We start from the raw sequence: 23172 nt of genomic DNA, 5'->3' as shown, positions 1-23172 counted from the left end.
CACTGTTTTTTCTCCTCCTTCCCTGAGGGCTGTCTCTTATCTGCACTGTTTCCAGACTTGCTAGTGTTTGTCCCACTCAAAATATGGGCCCACCCAAACTGATAACGGTGACTTTTCCATATGAGTGGCTAGTCTTGGCTCATGCTTCACAAGCTCCTAAATCCTACTGCACAAGCAACAGGTGGCCTCAGTAAGCCCCAGCCCCTTTACCTCTTGCTAAGTGGTCCCAGGCCAGGCACTAGCAGCAACCAGCCAAGACTCACAGTTTGGCTTCACCTGGGAATCTCCGAGCCAAACACAAGTAGCAGACATCTCAGATTGCTTTATAGCTCATTCAGGGTGGCCTCAGGTAGAAACAGGATGGGACTGACCTTAGTATGCATCACCTGGGAAATCCCAGAGCCTGCACACCTAATGGACAGCTACAGACCATGTCAGAGCACCTCCACCCTGTCCCTGCATAGCTGATCCTCCCTGGAGGGCAGAGGCTGGTGGCCAGTGGTCACAGCCAATCCTTGCAGCTGACTTGTCTGGGTAAATTCCTCCCATTGACCTGCCAACAGCAACCAAGGATCAACTACAAGAGGAGGGTCTACTCAGCCCACATGGAGAACACTCTTCAAGTACCCAATTTGGGTGACAGGGGAGGCTGTGCCACAGAACCCTATAGGACACCTACTACATTAGGCCGCACTACCAAGACAGAGAGCCATAGCAGCTCTTCCTAATACATAGAAACAAACACAGGGAGTCTGCCAAAAGGAGGAGACAAAGAAACATGCCCGAATGAAAGGACAGATCAAAACTCCATAAAAAGAACTAAACAAAATGGAGACAAGCAATCTACTAGATGCAGAGTTCAAAACACTGGTTATAAGGATGTTCAAGGAAGTTAGTGAGGGCCTCAACAGCATAAAAAAAAAAAAATCCAGTCAGAAAGAAGGATACACTACTTGAAAAAAGAGCAATTTACAGGGAAACAATAGTAGAGTTGATAAAGCTGAGAATCAAACCAATGCTTTTAAACATAAGGAAGCAAAAAATTACTAATCAGAACAACCAGAAGAAAAAAGAATCCAAAAAAATGGGGACAGTATGAACAGCCTCTGGGACAACTTCAAGAGTTCCAACGTTTGCATCATAGGGCCAGAAGGAGAAGAGAAAGAGCAAGAAATTGAAAACTTATTTGAAAAAGTAATGAAAGAAAACTTCCTTAATTTGGTGAAGGAAATAAACATGCAAGTCCAGGAAGTACAGAGAGTCCCAAATAAGATGGATGCAAAGAAGCACATGCCTAGACACATCATAATTAAAATGCCAAAGTTTAAAGATAAAGAGAGAATCTTAAATGCAGCAAGAGAAGAGCAGTTAGTTACCTACAGAGGAATTTCCATAAGACTGTCAGCTGATTTCTTGAAAGGAACTTTACATGCTAGAAGTGATTAGCAAGACATATTCAAAGTCATGAAAGGCAGGGACCTACAGCCAAGACTGCTCTACCCAGCAAAGCCATCATTTAGGATTGAAAGGGAGATAAAGTGTTTCCTAGACAAGGAAAAAACCAAAGGAGTTCATCTTCACCAAACCATTATTATATGAAATGTTAAAGGCACTTATTTAAGAAACAGAAGATCAAAACTGTGAACAATAAAATGTCAATAAATACAATGAATCTAAAATGTTTAAAAAGCAAACAAGAAGAACAGAGACAGAATCATGGATACAGAGAGTGTTTTTATGGTTGCCAGATGGGAGATGGTGTGGTGGAATGGGGGAGGAGGTGAGGGGATTAACAAGTACAGAGTAGCCATTGGGCTGTAAAGTACAGTATAGGAAATGGAGTAGCTAAAGGACACATATGCATGACCCATGGACATGAACAGTGGTTTGGGGATTGGTGTGAGGGTTGCCTGAGGGAGTGTGGGTGCTGGGTTGGGGGGGGCAAAGGGGGAAAATTGTGATAGTTTAATCAATAAAATAAAATTTAAAAAAGAGAGTAAAGGTGTGTAAAAAATGTATTTGGATCCATAAGTAGATATTAAAGATATGGGGTACCGCCTTAAAAATTAGAATATATTAAATTATTTAACAATAAAACTATATTTACCATAAAAATATGATGGAGGGAATTTCACTACTTAGTAGTCCAGAATCAATATTAATATTATTGTACTGTTAGGTGAAAGACATAACAAATTGAGCTGAATATTGCCTTGTCTCATGTTCTGAAATGAGCTTTTCCAGTGATACTAGGCTTTTTTGGTGTGTGTCTCAAAAATTGCATATCTGCTTTTGTACTTGGCCTGGCTATTTTTAATTAATTTATTATTGTATAAATATCCTTTTAATACAACCTGTTGTCTAAGTTCTGTTCTTTATTATGAGTTTGATTATTATTTTTGTACATGTATTTTATTTTATTTTATTTATTTTTAAAATATTCTTATTTATTTATTTTTAGAGAGAGGAGGAGTGAGGAAGAAAGGGAGAGAAACACCAATATGTGATTGCATCTTAAATGCCCCCAACCGGGGACCCGGCTCGCAACCCATGCATGTGCCCTGACCGGGAACCAAACCGGCAACTGCATGGTTCTCAGGCCAGTGCTCAATCCACTGAGCCACACCAGCCAGGGCGATTTTGATTATTTTTACTATTAGTTATAAAACCAATTACTTAGTGTATATGGACTCTTCGTTTTGGAAGTTGTACAGTTGGGTCTACATTTTTTTAAAAAATGCTTTATTGATTATGCTGTTACAGTTGTCCCAATTTCTTTTCTCTTTGTTCCCCTCCACCCAGTGACCCCCTCCCTCCAGTTGACCCCCACCTCAGTCCATGCCCATTGGTTGTGCATATAGTTCTTCTCAACATCTTCCTGTCTACTCCACTCCTTCCTACTATGCTTCTTAATTCCTGTACCATCTCCCTCCCTTTCCCTCTTTCCCTTCCTTGCTGACTTCTCCCCAGTATGTTCCCCATACCTATAATTCTTTTCACACTCTCATTGCCTACTTAGTTTGCCTTTGTTTCGATTCCCTAGTTTCTGTTGTTGGTTGTTGTGATACAGTTTTCATTTCAATGTTCATAGTTTTGATCCTCTTTCTCCTAAACAAGTCCCTTTAACATTTTATATAACAGTGGTTTGGATCTGATAAACTCCTTCAGTTATACTTTGTCCTGGAAACACTTTCTCTGCCCTTCTATTCTGAATGACAGCTTTGCTGGATAGAGCAATCATGGTTGTAGGTTTTTCCTTTTCCTTACTTTGAATATTTCTTGCCAGTCCCTTCTTGCCTGCAGAGTTTCTTTTGAGAAATCACAGAAAGTCTAATTTGGACCCCTTTGTACGTAATTTTCTTCTTCTCTTGCTGCTTTTAAGATTCTCTTTAGCCTTAATTTTTGACATTTTGATTATAATGTGTCTTGGTGTGGTTCTCCCTGGGTCCAGTTTTTTTGAAACTCTGTGTGCTTCCTGGACCTGTAAGTCTTATTTCCTTCCCCAAGTTAGGGAAGTTCTGCTTCATTATTTTTTTCACATAATTTTTCAATTTCTAGTTCTTCTTCTTCACCTTCTGGCAACCTTATGATTTGGATGTTGGCCCGCTTATAGCTGTCCCATAGGTTTCTGAGCCTCTTCTCATTTTTCTCACTTTTCGTTTCCTCTTTCTGCACTGGTTGACTGTTTGTTCCTTCCCTATGTTCTGATTTGTTGATTTGACCCCTGGTTTTCTTTCCCTCACCACTTGTTTTGTATGTGTTTTCATTCATTTCAGCAGGACTAGCCTTCATTCCTTCCTCATCTTGTTTAAGATCTGCTGTTAGGTCTGTAAGCATTTTTATAACCAAAGCTCTGAACTGTGCCTCAGAAAGATTTTCTATCTGGTGCTTCGTTAGATTAGATATTTGCTGTGTGGTCAGCAGTGTCACCAGGATCTCTATCATGATCTGTGCCATCTTGACAGTTTTGTATTTACCTTTGCTTCCTGGGCGGGGCTGTCAGACTGCCTACACTATAGGGGGCAGACCCCCATGCACTCATCACAACTGGGCGACCCTTCTCACCATGCTGTGGTGTTTTCTGTGGGGGTGGGGGTCCAAGATGGATTCCTGCCGTTTACTCTCCGCTGAGTGACCAGGAGCCTCCTCCTCCATCCCCACTCCATCTGGGCCTCACAGTCCAAGGCAATGGGGGCCTGCCTTCCCCAAAGTTGGAATCGCAAGCTGACAGGTCTGGTCTGCAGCCAGGGGTGCTCCCCAGGCGTTTCCCCAGCTTTGCCCCTCCTACCCGTCTGGATGAGCACCACTTCTTTATAACTTCATATGTTGGACTTCCATTTATTTTCTGGAACTTTTAGTTATTTCTGGTTTTTGCAGTAGATGTATTCTTTCTTAGTTGTGGAGGGAGATGGAGCGTGTCAGTCTAGGCCTCCATCTTGGCCAGAAGTCCGGGTTTACATTTTTAAAAATGCTCTCTTAATCTTGTGTCATTTAAATAATGTAACATTTTGTTTCTTTTAGTGTGCATTCACATCCTCAATGTCAATTAAATTGTGCAGTTGTGCAGGAAAGTGCAACTCTTTTTTTGGGGGATGCTGACATGGTTTTATAAAATGTATAGTTCTATCAAAGTGCAGATGACCTGAGTACTTTCCTTTTTAGATGTCAATTATTTTACTGAGAGAGAAGCATTAATAGTCTTCCTTTTCTTACATGTGCACAAGTACATTTTTTCTTTCAAAGTCTGATTTGCTTTCTTTTTGAGCACATGTGAACCACATTGACAGTGGGTTGTTAAGGACAGCATGAAGGATCTTCTCATGACTGTGATATGAGTGTATATACAAGGTATCGACAGAGGTTTCTCTCCACTGTCTCTCATTTTGCCTCCTCATGTCTTAATTTATTTCTTACTCAACTTTGACAAAGTGGCTAAGAGAAGTTTCTAACATTTACAGGGTTTATTTGAATACTTCTCTGTTCATGCATTAGGACAGTACTTGTGTTTTCATTAGTTAAAATTAAAGGTGGTAGCATTTTGATGACCTTTGTAATCATCACCATAGCTGCCATAACAACAAACCACAGACTGGGTGGCATAAAGAAGAGATATTTACTTTATATAATTCAGAACACTTGGGTGCCACCATGTTTGGGTTCTGATGAAGGTGCTCCTCTGGCTTTCTGCTTCCCACTGAGTCCTCACATGACACAGAGAGAGCTCTTACTTCTTCCTTTTCTTCTAAGGACACTAATCCCATCATGAGGGTCCCATTCCCCATGATCATCTACACTTAATTACCTTCCAAAGATACCACCTCTGAATATCTTCACATTGAGGGGGAAGGGCTTCAATTGAGGGATTTCAGGAAGACAGTCAATCCATGGCAACCCAGGACTGAATTTCGAACTGTGCCACATGGAGTCCTAGGGGCGCCATTGGGGAGGCACTGGGATGGGGAGAGACCTGAGGGGGCTGGTACTTCCCTTCCCTCACTTTTTTAACCTGAAGAGTTTAATGATTGAGGAAAGAGTTTAGCAGGTAGGTGTTGATCTAGAATGTTTAGTCCTGGCTATGTAGCTGAGTTGATTAGTGTCTTCCTTATATGCCAAGGTTGTGGGTCCAATCTTGGGTCAGGGCACATACACAAATCACACTGGGATGGGGAGAGACCTGAGGGGGCTGGTACTTCCCTTCCCTCACTTTTTTAACCTGAAGAGTTTAATGATTGAGGAAAGAGTTTAGCAGGTAGGCGTTGATCTAGAATGTTTAGTCCTGGCTATGTAGCTGAGTTGATTAGTGTCTTCCTTATATGCCAAGGTTGTGGGTCCAATCTTGGGTCAGGGCACATAAACAAATCAATGCATGGCCCTGGCCTTTGTGGCTCGGTTGATTAGAGTGCCATCCCATAACTGAAATGTTTCATTCCTGGTCACATAACTAGGTTGAGGTTCAGCCCTCCATTCCCAATCCTCAGTCAGGGCACATACCAGAGGCACTGATTGATGCTTCTCTTTGACATCGATGCTTCTCTCTCTCCCTTCCTCTCTCTCTAAAAAGCAGTGGAAAAAAATATCCTCAGGTGAGGATTAAAAAAAAAAAAAAAATTCAACCAATGAATGCATAAATACATGGAACAACAAATAGTTGTTTCCCCCACTCCTTTCCCTTTCTCTCTGTCTAAAAACAATTTAAACAAAAGAGGAATGTCTAATTGACAGTGGTGCTTTTGTTCCTCTTCTCTCATCTCAGAGCTGGAGTGCTCTTCTTCCTGACCAATCACCAGTGTTTCAGTAGTATGACATCTCTGGAGCTCTTTGTGGCTGAGAAAAAGCTCTTCATGTAAGTATGTTTCTGTTCCAGGATGGAGGCTGTCCAATATCAACTGCTCACACACAGAACTGGGCCACAAATTGGTTCCTGGGGATTACCAAGGTTCACTCAGGAAAAGTAGCCAGGAGCTTGAAAGGGAGCCATGAGCATAAGGGGCCTGCAGCCAAGGCAAAAGGAGTTTCAAGATTAGGGCATAGCCTCAAATGCAAATGGTACAGAGAATGGAAGCAATAGAGGCTGAAAAGGAGCTTTTGTTTCAGCAACTAAGAAGTCATGAGACCTTCACAAGAAAAGTTTGAGGGGCTTGGTAGAGAACAAGTCCTGGCTAAATAGTAAACTGAAGGTGGGAGGTAAAGTTGACAACGAATGTAGACGGAGTTTTTCCCTCAATGAAAGGGGGAATGGGAAGAGCCAGAAGGAACCCTGAAATAAAATGCAGGCTGGTTTCGTTCCTGTATTTTTCAAAGTTGGGAGAGATTTGCCCATATTTACATGCTTGAGGAAAGGAATCATAGAGAGGGGAAGAAGGAAGGTATTGGTGAAAGAGTTTGGAAGCACAGGAGGAGGATGTAGGGAGGAAGAGGGGTCTAAGGCCCTCAGTGGGGAGAAAATAGGATTTGACAGCTGACAGGGATGCACGGTTGGGAGGCAATGATCATTGACGGAAGTGCCATGTTATTTTCCACCATGAGATTGGAAGAAGTGAAAGGGTTTAGTGACCCGAAGCTGCACCAGGGGTGTTGGGAATAGCAGCACCATCTTCTTAAACAGGGTGGAGAGAAAGCAAAGTCCCTGTGACCTCTGAGGTCAGCTACTGAGGTGCTGCCTTTGAAAGAAATCCAATGTCAGGAGAGAGGGAGGAGATTTAGTGTATGTTCTCCTGGAGTGGAGGTTCCAAGGACAAAGTGAGTGGCCTTAGGAGGGTGTTCTGCACTGAGAAATGGGGTCATCGCACACAGCTGGCAGGAAATGATGTCTCAGGGCAGCCATGCACCTGAGAGGGTGCCTGGTGCTGACTGGGTGAAGGTGATGGGTTGACCTGGAGGGTGTGAGAAGCTGTAGTTGTGAGACCTGGTGGCAGCAGACCTACAGAGCAAGAGGCTCAATCACCTGGCCTGTACCTTCTTAAACTAATGTGGGATGCGTGACATGAATTTTTGTTTTTTAGGCATGAATATATCAGTGGATACTACAGAGTGTCATCTTATTTTCTTGGGAAACTGTTATCTGATTTACTCCCCATGAGGATGTTAGAAAGTATTATATTTACTTGTATAACCTACTTCTTATTAGGTAAGCAACAAGAAAAAAGGGATGTGTTTGTAGTGTTGTTGGCTGTGAGGGGAAGCTGATTTATTTCTGCAAGAATGTTTTTGGTTCTCAAAACTATAAACCAAGCCATGAGATAAGGAAACATCTACTTATTGTGCACACTCTGAAACAACTATTTTCTGAGGATATTGTTCTCAAAATTTTATTGAAAGTAACTTAAAAAATAATTGAAGGTCATTTATTTTTAGAGAGAGGGGAAGGGAGGGGGAAAAAGAGTGAAACATTCATGTGAGAAAGAAATATCAATCGGTTGTCTCTCAAACGTGCCCCAAGAGAGGACTGAACTCACAACCTAGGCATGTGCCCTGACTGGGAATTAAAATGGTGACATGATGCACGACATCCAACCAACTGAGACATACTGGTCAGGGCTCAAAGCAAACTTTTAAACCTCTTATGTTTTACTGAGTCATGGTATGTATTATATACAGACCTAGAAAAAACATTAAAATATCTGAGACTATGTTGGAGGAGCTATAGTGCAGACATTTATTACCTATTTGTATTCTTTGTGAGTGTGTATGTGTGTATAGATAGTGAAAGATAGCAAATATGAAGTCTTATTGGTTTAATAAATTCCTTTTTTAATAGATGAAGATATATTCATGTGTGCATTTTGTTTAGGCTTCTCCCCAGTCTCATTGTCTTAAGATTTCCATATTTTTTACTGTATACATACACACAGCAGGAATATATATACATGTGTGTATGTGTATATGTATATGCACACACATGTATATATATTTAATGAAGCACTGTAGGAGAACATACACTGACTGGGTTTAAACTTCCATTTTAAAAATGAAAGGTGTATCTTAAAGAATTAGACAGAGACCCTGGGTACTCAGACTCCTGACTAGTGTTCTTATGGTTGTCCCAAATCTTCAAATTGTATAACCTCTAATAGTTCCCCATCACCGTTTATAAGGTTGTTTTGTGAAACTTTATTTAACTTCACCCTCAATCTCTCAGGCTCCATGGTACTTTGTCCCAGAGACTTGTGTTCTGCGAACACTCCCTCAGATAGTGACACTATTGGTAGGTCATGTAACCCTGATATTCTCAGTCTCCTCACTACCACACTTATAGCAAACAGTGAGTAATGTTGGGTGTCTGGGTGCAGAGAATGTGCTCTTGGCAAGTTTCCTTCTCAGAAGGCAGTAGAAGTCTGGCCAGGTGTGTTGCCTCCAGCCCTCATCTCAAGCACTCAGGAATTGTAAATACAGTAGTCCCTCTCTATATCATGGTTCACTTACTGCAGCCTCACTGTATCGCGGGATTTTAAAAAATATTATACTTAATTATTTATCGCGGATTTTTTGCAATATCGCGGGATTTTGTGGTAAGAGTGTAGAATGTTTTAGAACATAAGTAGTGTTTATAAAAGTGTGGAAAAGGTTAATAAGGGGGTGGGAAAGGTTAATAAGGGACTGGGAATGGTTTATAAGTGTGTGGGAAGGGTTTATAAAGCCTTAAAATATATATAAATACTAAAATAAATGTAAGGTTCCAGTTCATGGATTTTCACCTATCGCGGGGGGGTGGGGGTGTCTGGAGTGTAATACCTGCGATAAGTGAGGGAATACTGTAATTACACAGCAAGGAGCATAGGTATTATTTGAAAAAGTGCTTATGCAGGAGTATAACAAATGAAACTCAATGATAACTATGCAGTTATATGGGTGGGGGGACAATGAAACTGGTGACTTGGTGGTTGGACAGAGAGTGAATTTTTTTTCATTCTAATATTCATTTCTCAATATATTATAGTGTTATTTGTATCATAGATGATCTCAGACACACAGTGACCCAGGCGGTTGGATTAACTCCTTTTTTTCCTAAGGATTGAAGCCATCAGTGGAGTCCTTCTTCATCATGATGTTCACCCTTATAATGGTGGCTTATTCAGCCAGTTCTATGGCACTGGCCATAGCAGCAGGTCAGAGCGTGGTGTCCTTAGCAGTACTTCTCATGGATACCTCCTTCGTGTTTATGATGGTGAGTAGGAAGTAACTATTTCCCCTCATTCCTCCCCACAAATTCACCTGTCATGGAAAGCCTGCTTTGAGGATTCTTTAAATGGGACTCTTAGCTTTAAGGAAGCCATATATTAAAATATGGCTTCTATTAGAGAGTGTACCAGCTTTTTCTCTACCTTACCCAGCCTTTTTTGCTACTGTTCTAATATAGTTACTGTAACTTTAGTTAACACATTACAGGTAAGAGTTTAAAAGATGCTGCTTGGTTACCTATAGTGAAACCTTGATGAATAACTTAAAAGTCACAAAATTTTGATTGGAAGATTCCCTCATGTAAATCACAGGTTCATTGCCTGGCTTCTGTGCTGGTGTTAGAGAACTGCTGGTGTATTTACCCACCAGCTGAGCTTGTTTGTTCGGTCAAATACTTTCCAAGAGAAAAGCTAAGCTTCATGGGAAATAGAACAGTGTGTGGCATGGGTAACTAACTATCTTGGGTTGCTCCTGTATTTTAAAAAGGAGTGTTTTGAAATGACTGAACATTTTAAAAGTCTATACAGTAGTAGATTTCCTGCTTTCTGGGTTCCTGACATTCTTTTAAGCCCTACTTTATTATTATTATTTTTTTTACATACTCCTAAGTTTTTAACTGATATAGACAATCAACAGGTGAAGGGAATCAGCACATTTCCCTGTACTACATCAAGTAAACAGGAATGCTTAGCCTGTTTACTTACCACACATGTCCTCTCTGTTATACAAGAGTAGGAGTATACGTCTTTTAAATTTTGCAGTTAGCCCAAACTCTTGCCAAAGGTTTAATTGAAAACTGATAATCCTTGTGTATATTTCCTATAGATTCATATAATAAGTAAAATGTCCTTCAATATATAAAAACGTTTTGTTTGATGTGTTGGATGCTTTGATTTATTATTATTTATTATTTATTTATTATGGATTATATAGAACTTTAAAAGTCACTCATAAAACTATATTTTATTGAGAGATGTTACATATTAAGCACTTGATTTGATTATGTTGAAAAATATATATTCCCACCAGCATCATTGTCATTGTTATGCCCATCTCTGCATGGGAAGTGTCAGGAGAAGTTTTGTGGGAATCTCTTCTTATGTAGCCATCTCTTTGGAGCATTCCTTCCTGGGGTCTCCATGGAAATACTGCTTTTTGGTAACTTTAAATGAAGGTATTGATTATATTTTATGCTGAAGTTCACATTATGTTGTATTAGTTCTAGGCTTTAGGTTATTTTAAGCATGCATTCTGAACCCCAAATTATTCCTAAAGTCATATGGAGATAGAATGCAAACCCTTGTAAATAAGAAAGCTTACTGTGTTATGGTGGTATGGAGGGGCATGAGGTGCTAAGGATATGTTCTGTGTGTCTGCTGGTGGGAACATGTAGTGGTTGTAGCATTAGAACAGACAGGACTATGGACCTTCCACTGTGTGCCATTATAGGCAAAGTAAAAATCTTGAAAATTAAGGATCTTCCAATTAAATTAAATATAGATATATTGTCATTCCTTTAAAACCATGAAGAGCCTCAGCTCTAGAGAGGAAAACACATGCAAAGAGGATATGGTAAGTCTTTAGAGTAGTGGAAGGAATTTCAAGAAAAAGTTGCTTTAGCAGAAACGTTTACAGGGTAGTAGGGACTTAAAGAGGGTAACCTCCAGAATTCTTCATGAAATCACTTCACCAGTTCTGACATTGTATTTGTTCTCCTTAGATTTTTTCAGGGCTGCTGGTCAACCTCAGAACCATTGTGCCTTGGTTCTCATGGCTTCAGTACTTGAGCATTTCTCAATATGGCTCTGCGGTATGTTTTCCTCTTCTGTCCCTGTGACAAGCCTACTGTTCCCAAGCTAGGAGTAATCAGAATAAAGCCTGACCATGTCATGTCCCCAACATGAGCTGTGGAAGTCTCCCAGAAATTTCCTTTTAGGAGCAGTGAAGGACAGTTTTCTGTTAAGCCTTGCTCACTGTGATAATCACTGGCTTTCCTGTTACCCTGTTGTGTGAGGGAGGTGAAGAATGGGGTCTATCTCATAGGGAAGGGGAAATATTGACTAACTGATGTAAAAAAATGTGGTTGTATTTCAGTTCTATAAGTATGAAAATACTTAAGAGGATGATATCCTAGAATATGTGTTTTATTATGAAAGGGAAATTAAAGAAAAATGGAGACCGTATAATATTCACAGCCACTATTGGCTTTGAAATCTAATCAAATCCAATAAACGTTGTCTGTCTTAATATAGTATGATTGAATCTCTAACTCCCAAGTATTAAACTTGGTTTTAAGTCAAAATTGTATAATACAAAGCTGTTACATAAAATTAAGAGTAGCTATTAAATATCACTGTATCATTTTAATTACAGTGTTTATGAGGTTATAACAGTGGAGAAGAAGGACTATTGTGCTATGGAATAATATAGCCATAGGTCTCCATACTTGCCTAAATACTTTATTTTCTTTCTATTAGAAGCCAAAATTCCAACCTAATGTCTCTTGACTATCAGGAGCAATCATTTTAGTTGCTCTGGTGTGACAAAGACTGTGAATGTAATCTTTCAGAAAGAGAGTTCAAAGTAATGATTATAAGGGTGCTCAAGGAACTCAGAATGAACTACAAGGAACTTAGTTAGAACTACATCAGTATGAAAAGGACATAGAAACTAAATAAGAACCAGGAGGAAATGAAGAATACAATATCTGAAATGAAGGATACACTAGAAGGAATTAAAAGCACCTAGATGAAACAGAAGACCAAATCAGTGAGTAGGAAGACAAGCTACAAAGAAACACCCAGTCAGAGCAACAAAATGAAAAGGACTCAAAAATAATGAAAATAGTTTAAGGGAGCTTCAGGACAACATTGAAATGTAACAATATTCACATCATGGGGATATCAGGAAGTGAAGAAAAGGAGCAAGGTATAGAAAACCCAACTGAAAAAATAATGACAGAAAAATTCCCTAACTTCGTGAGGGAAAAAGTCACCCAAGTTCAGGAAGCACAGAGGGTCCCAATCAAGATGAACCCCCAAAGGCCCACTCTAACACATTCATATTAAAATGGCAGAATTTAAAGGCAAAGAGAGAATCTTAAAGGCAGCAAGGGAGAAACAACTAGTAATATACAAGGGAGCTCTGATAAGGCTGTCAGCTGATTTCTCAACAGAAACACTACAAGCCAGAAGGGAATGACACAAAATATTCCAAGTAATGAAAAAGCAAAGGCCTGCAATCAAGACTATTCTACCCAGCAAAATTCTCATTTAAAATGGAAGGCATAATATGGAGCTTCCCAGACAAAAAAAAAGAAAGAAAAAAAAAAAAGGTTAAAGGAATACATCTCCACCAAACCAGCATTGCAAGAGTTGCTTAAGAGACTGCATTAAGAAGAAAAAGAAGAAGAAGGGACTTTTGGCCAACATGGAGCCTAGACAGACATGCTGCATGTCCCTCCACAACTAAGAAGGAATACAACTACCTCAAAACTAGAGACAACCAGAAGTTCCAGAAAGTTGGGCTGCATGGAAGTCTAACAAACAAAGGTATAAAGAAGAAAGACTCATCCAGACAGGTAAGAGGGGTGGGGGGAGCCAGGGCAGAGAGAATGTAGTGTGGTGGCTGCAGCAGCAGGCTGGCAGAAAACTCAGTCATACATTTTAAAAAGTCAGGAGGGATACCTGGGGAGCACTCCCAGCACCATACCAGACAGTGCAGCTCATGGTCCCAGCACCGGGGAAAATAAAGCTTCATTGCTTCTGACTGTGCAAACCAGTGGGGGTTGGGGTGGGGGGGAGAAACTGCAGGTCCACCAGCAGAGTCCGCTTGTTTAAAGGGCCCTCACAGTCCTAGAATTTGCGCACACCCACCCACTCTGGGAACAAGGGCCAGGGCAACAGCTAGAGGGGCACAATTCCCATATGGAAGTGGGAGAAGTGCCTGGAAAAGGGGCGAATGCTGAACAAGTGGCATTGTTCCCTCTCCGAGCTGCCCCCCACATACAGTGCCACAATGTGGTGAAACGGGTCACCCTGTACTGACAAATACCTAAGGCTCCACCCCTTACAACATAACAGTAGTGACAGCTCTGCCTAAGATACAGAGGCAAACAAACACAAGAAAGAGCCTGTCAAGATGAGGAGATAGAGAAGTATGACCCAAAAGGGGGAACTGATCAAGGTTCCAGTGGGAGAACTAAGCAGTGAGAAGATAGCTAACCTAACAGACGAGGAGATAGCCAATCTAACAGAGGCAAAATTCAAAACACTGGTGATAAAGATGCTCACAAGCTTAACAGATATGCTTGAGTATGGCAAACGCATAAGGGAAGAAGTGAAGGCTATGCTCAGTGAAATGAAGGAAAATCCACACAAAACCAATGGTGAAGGGAAGGAAACGGGTTCAAATCAATGATTTGGAATATAAGGAAGAAATAAAACAGTCTACCAGTACAGAATGAGGAAACAAGAATTGAAAAAAATGAGGAGAGGCTTAGGAACCTCTGGGACAACTTTAAACGTGCCAACGTCTGGATCATAGGGGTTCCAGAAGGAGAAAAGGAAAAGCAAGAAATGGAAAGCTTATGTGAAAAAATAATGAAGGAAAACTCACCTAATTTGGTAAAGAAAATAGACATACAAGTCCAGGAAGCACAGCGAGTCCCAAACAAGCTAGACCCAAAGAGGACCCCACCAAGACATATCATAGTTAAAATGCCAAAGGTGAAAGATAAAGAGAGAATCTTAAAAGCAGCAAGAGGAAAGCAGAGAGTTACCTACAAAGGGCTGTCTATAAGACTATCAGCTTATTTCTCAAAAGAAACTTTGCAGGCAAGAAGGGACTGGCAAGAAGTATTCAATGTAATGAAAAGAAGGACCTACAACCAATTTTACTCTATCCAGCAAAGCTATCATTTAGAATGGAAGGGCAGATGAGGTGCTTCTCCGACAAGGTAAAGCTAAAGGAGTTCATCATCACCAAGCTATTATTATATGAAATATCAAAGGGACTTACTTAAGAAAAAGATCAACACTATGAACATTAAAATGACAACAAACTCACAACGATCAACAACTGATTCTAAAAATAAAAACAGAATACAACCAAGTAAACCAAAATAGGAACAGAACCATAGGTATGGGGATAATTTGGAGGGTTATCATCTGGGAGGGGGAAGGGGGAGAAATGGGGAAATGGTGCAGAGATTCAGAAGCATAATTGGTTGGTACAAAATAGACAGGGGGAAGTTAAGAATAATATAGGAAAGGATGAAGCCAAAGAACTTATATGCACAACCCATGGACATGAACTAAGGGGGGTGGGGTTGCTGGAGGGAAGGTTGGTACTGGGTGGAAGGGAGCAAAGGGGGGAAAAATGGGGGCTACTGTAACAACATAATAAGTTATACTTAAAAATAGTAAAAAAAGAAAAGAAAATCTGGAAAGAAGAAATATGTATGTATATATGTAAAGAGAGGAACATAGGTATAAAAGGAAAAGGCAGTAAGACCTATCAATAATAACTATAAATGTAAATTGATTAAATGTTCTATTCAAAAGGCATAGGTAGTTGAGTGGATAAGAAAACATGACTCATATATGTGCTGTCTACAAGACACCTACCTCAGAACAAAAGATCTACATAAGCTGAAAGTGAAGGTATGGAAAAAATATTCTAAGCAAATGGACATGTAAAACAACTGGCCTAGTAATACTTATGTCAGACAAATAGACTTCAAAATAAAGGCCTTAACAAGAGACAAAGATCACTACATTATACGTAAGGGAGTTGTCCAACAAGAGGATATAACCGTTGTAAACATGTATTCACCCAACACAGGAGCACCTAAATATATAAAGAAAATCTTGGAAGGGCTTTTGAAGGAGATTGGCAGCACAACAGTCATTGTAGGGGATTTTAGCACCCCACTGTCAGCAATGGATAGTTTGTTGAAACAAAAAATCAACAAGAATATTGTGGCATTAAACAACACTAGATCAAATGGACTTAACTGATAGTTACAGAACATTTCACCCCAAAGGAGTGAAATATACATTCTCTCAAGAGCACATGGATCATTTTCAAAGATAGACCACATGATATGACACAAAACATGTCTTAACAAATTCAAGAAATTTCAAATTACATAAAGCATCTTCTCAAATCACAATGGCTTGAAACTAGAAACCAACATCAAGTAAAAAACTCAGACATTTAAATATATGGAGATTGAATAACATGTAATTAAATAATGAATGGGTTAACAATGAGATCAAGGAAGAAATTGTAAAGTACCTGGAAACAAATGAAACCTAAAGGAACCTAAGGAACACAGTGAAGGCAGTCCTGAGAGGGAAGTTCATAGCAATACAGGCCTACTTAGAGAAGATACAAAAATCTCAAATAAAGTACCTCACCCTACATCTAAAATAACTAGAGTAACAACAACAAACAAAGACTAGAGGCAGTGGAAGGAAGAACATAATGAAGATCAGAGGAGAATTAAATGATATAGAGACTAAAAATAATCCAAAGGATCAATGAATCTAGGAGCTGGTTCTTTACAAAGATAAACAAAATTGACAAATTTTTAACCAGACTCATCAAGAAAGAAAGAGAGAGGACCCAAATAAATAAAATCAGAAATGAAAGAGGAGAATTTACAATCAATACTACAGAAATACAAAGGATTGTAAGAAATTACTATGAACAACTATATGCCAAAATGGACATACAGATCAATGGAACAGAATAGAGAGCCCAGAAATAAATCCAGGTCTCTATGGTCAATTAATATTTGACAAAGAGGGCACAAGCATACAATGCAGTAAGAACAGTCTCTTAAATAAATGGTGTTGGGAAAACTGGACTGGTACATGCAAAAAAAATGAAACTGGACCATCAACTTACATCATACAACAGAATAAACTCAAAAGAATAAGGGACTTAAATTTAAGTTGTGATATCATAAAAGTTCTAGAGGAAAACATAGGCAGTAAAATTTCAGACATCCCATGTAGCAATATTTTTGCCAATATTTCTCGTAGGGCAAGGGAAATAAAGGAAAAAAAATAAACAAATGGTACTACATCAAATTAAAAAGTTTCTGCTCAGCTAAAGAAACCATCATCAAAATGAAAAGGGAACCAACTGTATGGGAGAACATATTTGCCAATGATACTCCAAACAAGGGTTTAATCTCCAAAATATAGAAAGAACTAATATGACTCAATGACAGGAAGACAAGCAATCCAATTAAAAATGGGCAAAGGACCTGAATAGACACTTTTCCAAGGAGGACGTACAGAGGGCCCATAAACATATGAAAGAGTGCTCACATCACTAGAGAGATGCAAATAAAAACCACAATGAGATATCACCTCACACCTGCCAAAATGGCCATCATTAATATATCAACAAATAACCAGTGCTGGTGAGGAGGTGGAGGAAAAGAACCTTAGAGTGCTGTTGGTGGGAATGCAAACTAGTGCAGCCATTCTGGAAAACAGTATGGCATTTCCTTAAAAAATTAAAAATGGAACTACCTTATGACCCAGCAATTCCACTGCTGGGAATATATCCTAAGAATCTCAAGTCACCAATTCAAAAAAGTTATGCATCACTATATTCACAGCAGCTCTATTTCCAATAGCCAAGTGCTATAAACAGCCTAAGTGCCCATCTGTAGATGAGTGGATCAAAAAACTGTGGTACATTTACATAATGGAATACTGTGCAGCAGAAAGAAAAAAGGAATTCCTACGTTTTGGGGACAATATGGATGGAACTGAAGACTGTTATGCTAAGTGAAATCAGCCAGTTGGTGAAAGACAAATAACCATATGACCTCACTTAAAACTAGAATCTAGTGAACAAAATATAACCGGAAACATGGAAGAGATTCATAGCTGTAAGAGGGGAGGGAGGAGGGGGGTGTTGTAGGAAGAAGGGGAATGCATTAGTTAAAGAACGTGTATGAATGACTCATGGACATGGACAGTGTAGAAGGGAGTGACTGTGGGAGAAATGATTGGGCTGCCTGGAGGGTGGTAAAAGGGGAAAAATTGGGACAACTATAGAATAATCAGTTAAAAAATAAAGTAGGAAAAAAAGACTGAATGTGAAGCTTTGTTAGTTTTCAGAAATAACAATAAAGATTAAACTAGGAAAATGATGATTCTTTGGAACTTTTCTGAAATTTAAAACTACCTTGCCTTCTTTCCCTTATGTATAGGCTTTGCAGCATAATGAATTTTTGGGACAAAACTTCTGTCCTGGACTCAACATAACAGCAAACAAAACGTGTAGCTTTGCAATGTAAGTTTGCATTCATTGTCGTAATGGGTTTGCTTAGTGTGTGGCATGATGAAGAAAGGCCACTGGGCTTAGCTAGTGAGTCCTTTCAGGGACACTGACTTCTCTGAGCCTAAATGTCCTTATCTGTAAACTGAGTGTTGTGCACTAATGCATATTAAGTGCTATATAGTGCAACACCTAGTCTACATGGTCAAAATTGTATTTAAATGGGAAAAATATTTCTAATGTGCTGTTTGTTTGGAGCCTTTTAAAGGATCCTTTTGCTGTTTTGATTGTGGGTATGAGATTTTATTTTCAGAATATTTGTGTTTAAAATTAGCTGCTTTGATGTTTAAAATTAGCTGCTTTGATATTTTAGAAACACCTTTCAGTATCTGCACTGTCTGGATTATGTGAAGTGTATGGGTCCATAAACTTATGGCTTCCTATGAGCCCAACCCATGGCCAATAGTAAGGGCAGCAGATTTGAAAAGGGAGTGAATATTTTCTTGCCATGGTACTGGCACTTGTCTTTTCCTCCTAAATCTAGGAGACATCATGAAATCAAAATGTGCACAGTTTTTTGTTTTTTTTTAAAACTGACTTCGAATACCACCTATGGAAGAACATATCCTCTAGAGCAGTGGTCCCCAACCGTTTTTGCTCCAAGGACCAATTTCATGGAAGACAGTTTTTTCCTTGGATGGGGGGGTTGGGGGATGGTTTGAGGATGACTCAAGCGCATTACATTCAAGCTCACCTCCTACTGTGTGGCCTGGTTCCTAACAGGGCCGTACTGGTACTGGTCTGAGGCCCAGAAGTTGGGGGTCCCTTCTCTAGAGAAAGAAACAATAAGCTGAGAAAGCAAACCCATTTTTTTGACTAACATCAGTTAAACAGAAATGCAGGTTTTAATAAATTAGGAGGATGCTCTTTAAAAATTAAATGACACTTGCCTTTTTTGTTGTTAATTGTTTGATTTTGATACATTAATTAAGGAGAGAAAGGAAAATTCTGGCATCCTAAATATCATGACCATTCAAGTAGAACAGAAATAATTCTGAATAATAGGACAAAATATTATTTTAAGTACAGTTGCCTCTTGAATAACACAGGTTAGAACTGTGCAGGTAGGTGCTTTAACTCCTGAGAGCATGCCCACGCTTTTCCTCCCCAACAAACACACATCTTCTAAACCTAAGGGTCCCCATGATACTTGCAACCAGGGGAGCAATGGGCAGTGGCAACTTGTCCCGGGATAATCCCCTGATCCTGTCTCCAAGGCCAGTTTTCTCTGACTTCTCAGTGAGCCATGCCTAGGTTCTCTCCTGTTGATTCTTTATCCTAAGCCCCTCCTTGTTTCACTGTCCCAGCCTTAATAAATCCACTCTCAAAATTAACCCCCTCCCCTCAAATTCAACAATAGTGCAGGTCCACTTATATGTGCATTTTTTTCAATAAATACTGTAAATGTATTTCTCTTAGTTATGATTTTTTAATTACATTTTTTCTAGGTTACTTTAAGAATACACTATATAATACATATACCATATAAATTATTTTTTAATAAACTGTTATGTTACCAGTAAGACTTCCTTGGTTCAATAGTAGACTATTGGTAGTTAAATTTTGGGGGAGTCAAAAGTTATACATGGATTTTGGACTGTGTGTGGGGATCACCTCCAACCCTTGAGTTGTTCATGGGTCAACTGTATTGCCAGCACATCTGTAGGTATGGAGAGAAGGTTTCTTTATCCTGACCACTCCCTCTCTTTTGATCTGGGTGTGAATTTTTTTTTTTTTTTTTTTGGAACTGCTAAATTCCACAAGTCATATAAAAACAATACCAGACAATAACTTTGGTTGTCCCAGTTATGTTTAGTACCAGGTGCTGATCTAACCCCTGCCCGGGCTCCTCCATCCTGCTCTACTCCAGCTTCCACTAAGGCCTCCACCTTGTGATGCACCTGCTCCTTCCAGCCTTGGCTCAGGAGCTGAAAGAGAGCAACTGTCAGGAAGCCCTTCCTCACCTCTTTTCCTAGGTTTAGAATTTTTAGCCTGCATTTTTTTTTTTTTTTTTTTTTGGTACAGCTTATTTGTGGGTAATGAGTTCTATAAAAAGCTTTTATTGTGTTTGTAAGGGCCTTAAATGTCATCTGTCAAAGCTGAGGTTTCCCCTTCAGGAGTAAGTGAAAAATTACTGCTAATGTCTCTGCCCTTCGAAGAGAGCAGCATCATAGATTTGTAAATGAATGAATCTGGAGGGAATAGCAACTTGGTTCAAAGTGTGAGCCTGTGAACTTGGCCAAGTTCCTTAAACCTTAGTCTCTATCTCTTAAATGTGTATAATATCCACCTGTTGAGTTGTTTTAGGGATTAACTAAACTGTTATTAGCAGACTGCTTATTAGCGTGGTATCTAGCAGAATTGTACACGCTCCTTGACTGTTACGTATTTATTATATATGAAGGGATAGTTATTTAAAACTTGGTAATCTATAGGGTTCTTTAACTAAGGAACAACAAATATCATGAGTAAAATTGGACAGATGCTAAGAATACAGTTATATTATTTTTCTGTTTCATTTCAGATGTACTGGAGAAGAATATTTGATAAACCAGGGCATTGACCTCTCACCATGGGGCCTGTGGAAGAATCATATAGCCTTGGCATGTATAATTGTTATCTTTCTTACAATTGCTTACCTAAAGTTGGTATTTCTTAAAAAATTTTCTTAATTTCTTTCTTATTTACATGATTTATCTATACATTAAAAAAGGAGCACCCTATCCCTGGCTGAGTTAGAACATTGTCCTGATGTGTCAAGGTTGCAGGTTCAATCTCCAGGAAGGGCACATACAAGAATCGACCAATGAATGTATAAATAAATAGAACAACATCAATGTTTCTCCCTCTCTCCTTCTTTTGTCTTTCTCTCTAAAATCAATAAATAAAAAATTTAAAAATAAAAGAAAATAAAAAGCAAGCACCTTGATTTAAGTATTCAATGAAGTATTTTATTGTCTTTTTTTCACTTGCCATCCTATTTTTCAGCCAGAATTTTTCCAACAGAAACCTTCATAGAAATCACAATGAACTGAATTATGAAAGAACCCAAGTCATAAACTGGCAGTATTATGTACTACTTATTAGTTCATATAGTCAGACAGTGTCCACACAGGTGAAATCTAGTTTAATTTATTGACCTGAAAAAGAACTGAATTCTAGAAACTCATGTCAAGTCACTAGCATCTGTTAGCAGTTTTCTCATAATTAAACTAATATGTGTGACAGTTGCCCTCCAGCTTTATATTGCATGAATCTATGATCTGCCATTATTTAATAAATAAGAATATATTGGTGCTATAGTGGAAGTATAAAATCTTAACTATGTTGGAAAAACCAAGTGTTATTTATAGAGTAAAAAAGCCATTATTATAGAAAAAGCTTTGATGAGCCTTCTAGGTTAGTAGAACTTACTGGGATTTTCCTGTAGTGGAATTAGAATATCTCAGTACCTGGCAACTCATTTGGAACATGCCTCATATAACTTGCATATTGCCAGAAGCTCTTTCAGTGACTGATCCCAAGAGGCAGACCCAGCAGGTTGAGATAGATCTTGGGGTGCTTTGGGCCCTTTGCTGCCATGCCCTGACCTCAGTGCTAATGGAAGCTCACTTTGGTTTGCAGTACAGTCCTTCCCTTATTCACTCAGGCAGAGCAAAGCTAACTTGCTTTGAAGGTTAAAACAGGCAGCCCAGAGACCATCACAGGTAGTGTTGACATTGACCTGAATTGCAGTCCTCCCCAAGAGACCTGAGAACCAACATAAGTGGTAATGGGCTTCAGACAACATCAGAAAGTGACCCAAATAGCTCTACATGTGGTATATCCAAAGGAAATATTGGCAGGCACCATGCCCTGCTGGGTTGAATTCAGTTTCATGGGACCAGTTCCTGCATAGAAGCTTGTACACTGTGGTCAGGGTCAATTCTCATAGTCAGTCACCCTGAGGACAGGCCAAAGCAATCAGGACTACAAGAGGAGGGCTCACAGGGACATTCCTGGAGCATCTAGCTCAGGTGATCAGGGAGACAGTCCTACAGAACACCTGCTAGATAAGGCCACCATACCTATACTGGCGGACATAGTTGATCTGCCTAACACACACACTATAGCGAGGCAGCTAAAATGGGAGACAATGAAACATTCCCCAAATGCAAAGAACAGGAGAAATTCCCAGAACTAAATAATTAAATGGAGGCAAGCAAGTTACCAGATACAAAGTTCAAAACAGTGCTTATAAGGATGTGCAAAGTATTTTGGGGAAGAATAGATGAACTCAGTGAGAACCCCAACGAAAAGATAAATAGCATAGAAAGAGACTTAGATACCATAAAAAAAAGAAAAGAAAAAACAAATGAAGAACACACTAGAAGGAATCAATAGCAGATCAGATGAAGAGGATTGAATTAACAATTTAGAAGAACAAGGTGGCAAAAAACACCCAATCAAAACAGCTTAAAAAAAAGTTTTTTAAATGAGGATATTTTAAGGGTCTCTGAGACAACATTAAGTGTAACAACATCTTCATCGTAGAGAGATGAGAGGAGAGAGAGAAGGGATTGAGAACATATTTGAAGAAATAATTACTGAAAACTTCCCTAACTTGGTGTAGAAAAAAGACACACAAGTTTAGGAATTGCACAGAGGCCCACACCCAGACACATGATAATTAAAATGGCAAAGGTTAAAGACAAAGAGAATCTTAAAAGCAACAGCTAGTTACCAACAAGGAAGCTCCCATAAGACTATTAGCTTACTTCTCAACAGAAACTACAGGCCAGAAAGGATTGGCAGGGAATATTCAAAGTGATGAAAAGCAAGGACCTACAACCAAGACTACTTTACCCAGCAAGGATATCATTTAAAAATAAAGGAAAAATAAAGAGCTTCCCACGGAAGAAAAAGATAAAGGAGTTCGTCACTACCAAAAGAAATGTTAATATGACTTTTTTTAAAAAGAAGCAGAAAAAAGGAGGAAAAATTATAAAAACTAAAATGGCAACAAATACATACCTATCAATAATGACTTTAAATGTAAATGGATTAAATAATTAATCAAAAGACATAGAGTAGCTAAATGGTTAAGAAAACCAGACCCATATATACAGGGTGGAGGAAAAGCAGGCT

General features: G+C 39.2%; 1 protein-coding gene across 1 annotated transcript in view; it reads left to right on the top strand.

The window, feature by feature from the left end:
* LOC150019243 (broad substrate specificity ATP-binding cassette transporter ABCG2-like) overlaps positions 1–20957 on the top strand; it is a 42046-nt gene extending 21089 nt beyond the window's left edge. Inside the window, exons 7-12 of the mRNA XM_090267930.1 lie at positions 6254–6343; positions 7503–7627; positions 9510–9664; positions 11399–11488; positions 17918–18000; positions 20570–20957. Of these exons, the coding sequence (XP_090124056.1) occupies positions 6254–6343; positions 7503–7627; positions 9510–9664; positions 11399–11488; positions 17918–18000; positions 20570–20717 (691 nt within the window). The 3' untranslated portion in view covers positions 20718–20957. The remainder of the gene's footprint in view (positions 1–6253; positions 6344–7502; positions 7628–9509; positions 9665–11398; positions 11489–17917; positions 18001–20569) is intronic.
* The last annotated feature ends 2215 nt before the right edge of the window (positions 20958–23172 follow it).

This window comes from Furipterus horrens, unplaced genomic scaffold, assembly GCF_987537825.1.
Source record: "Furipterus horrens unplaced genomic scaffold, mFurHor1.1.pri manual_scaffold_2, whole genome shotgun sequence".
NCBI lineage: Eukaryota > Metazoa > Chordata > Mammalia > Chiroptera > Furipteridae > Furipterus > Furipterus horrens.
This window is presented reverse-complemented; position numbering and strand designations above follow the sequence as displayed.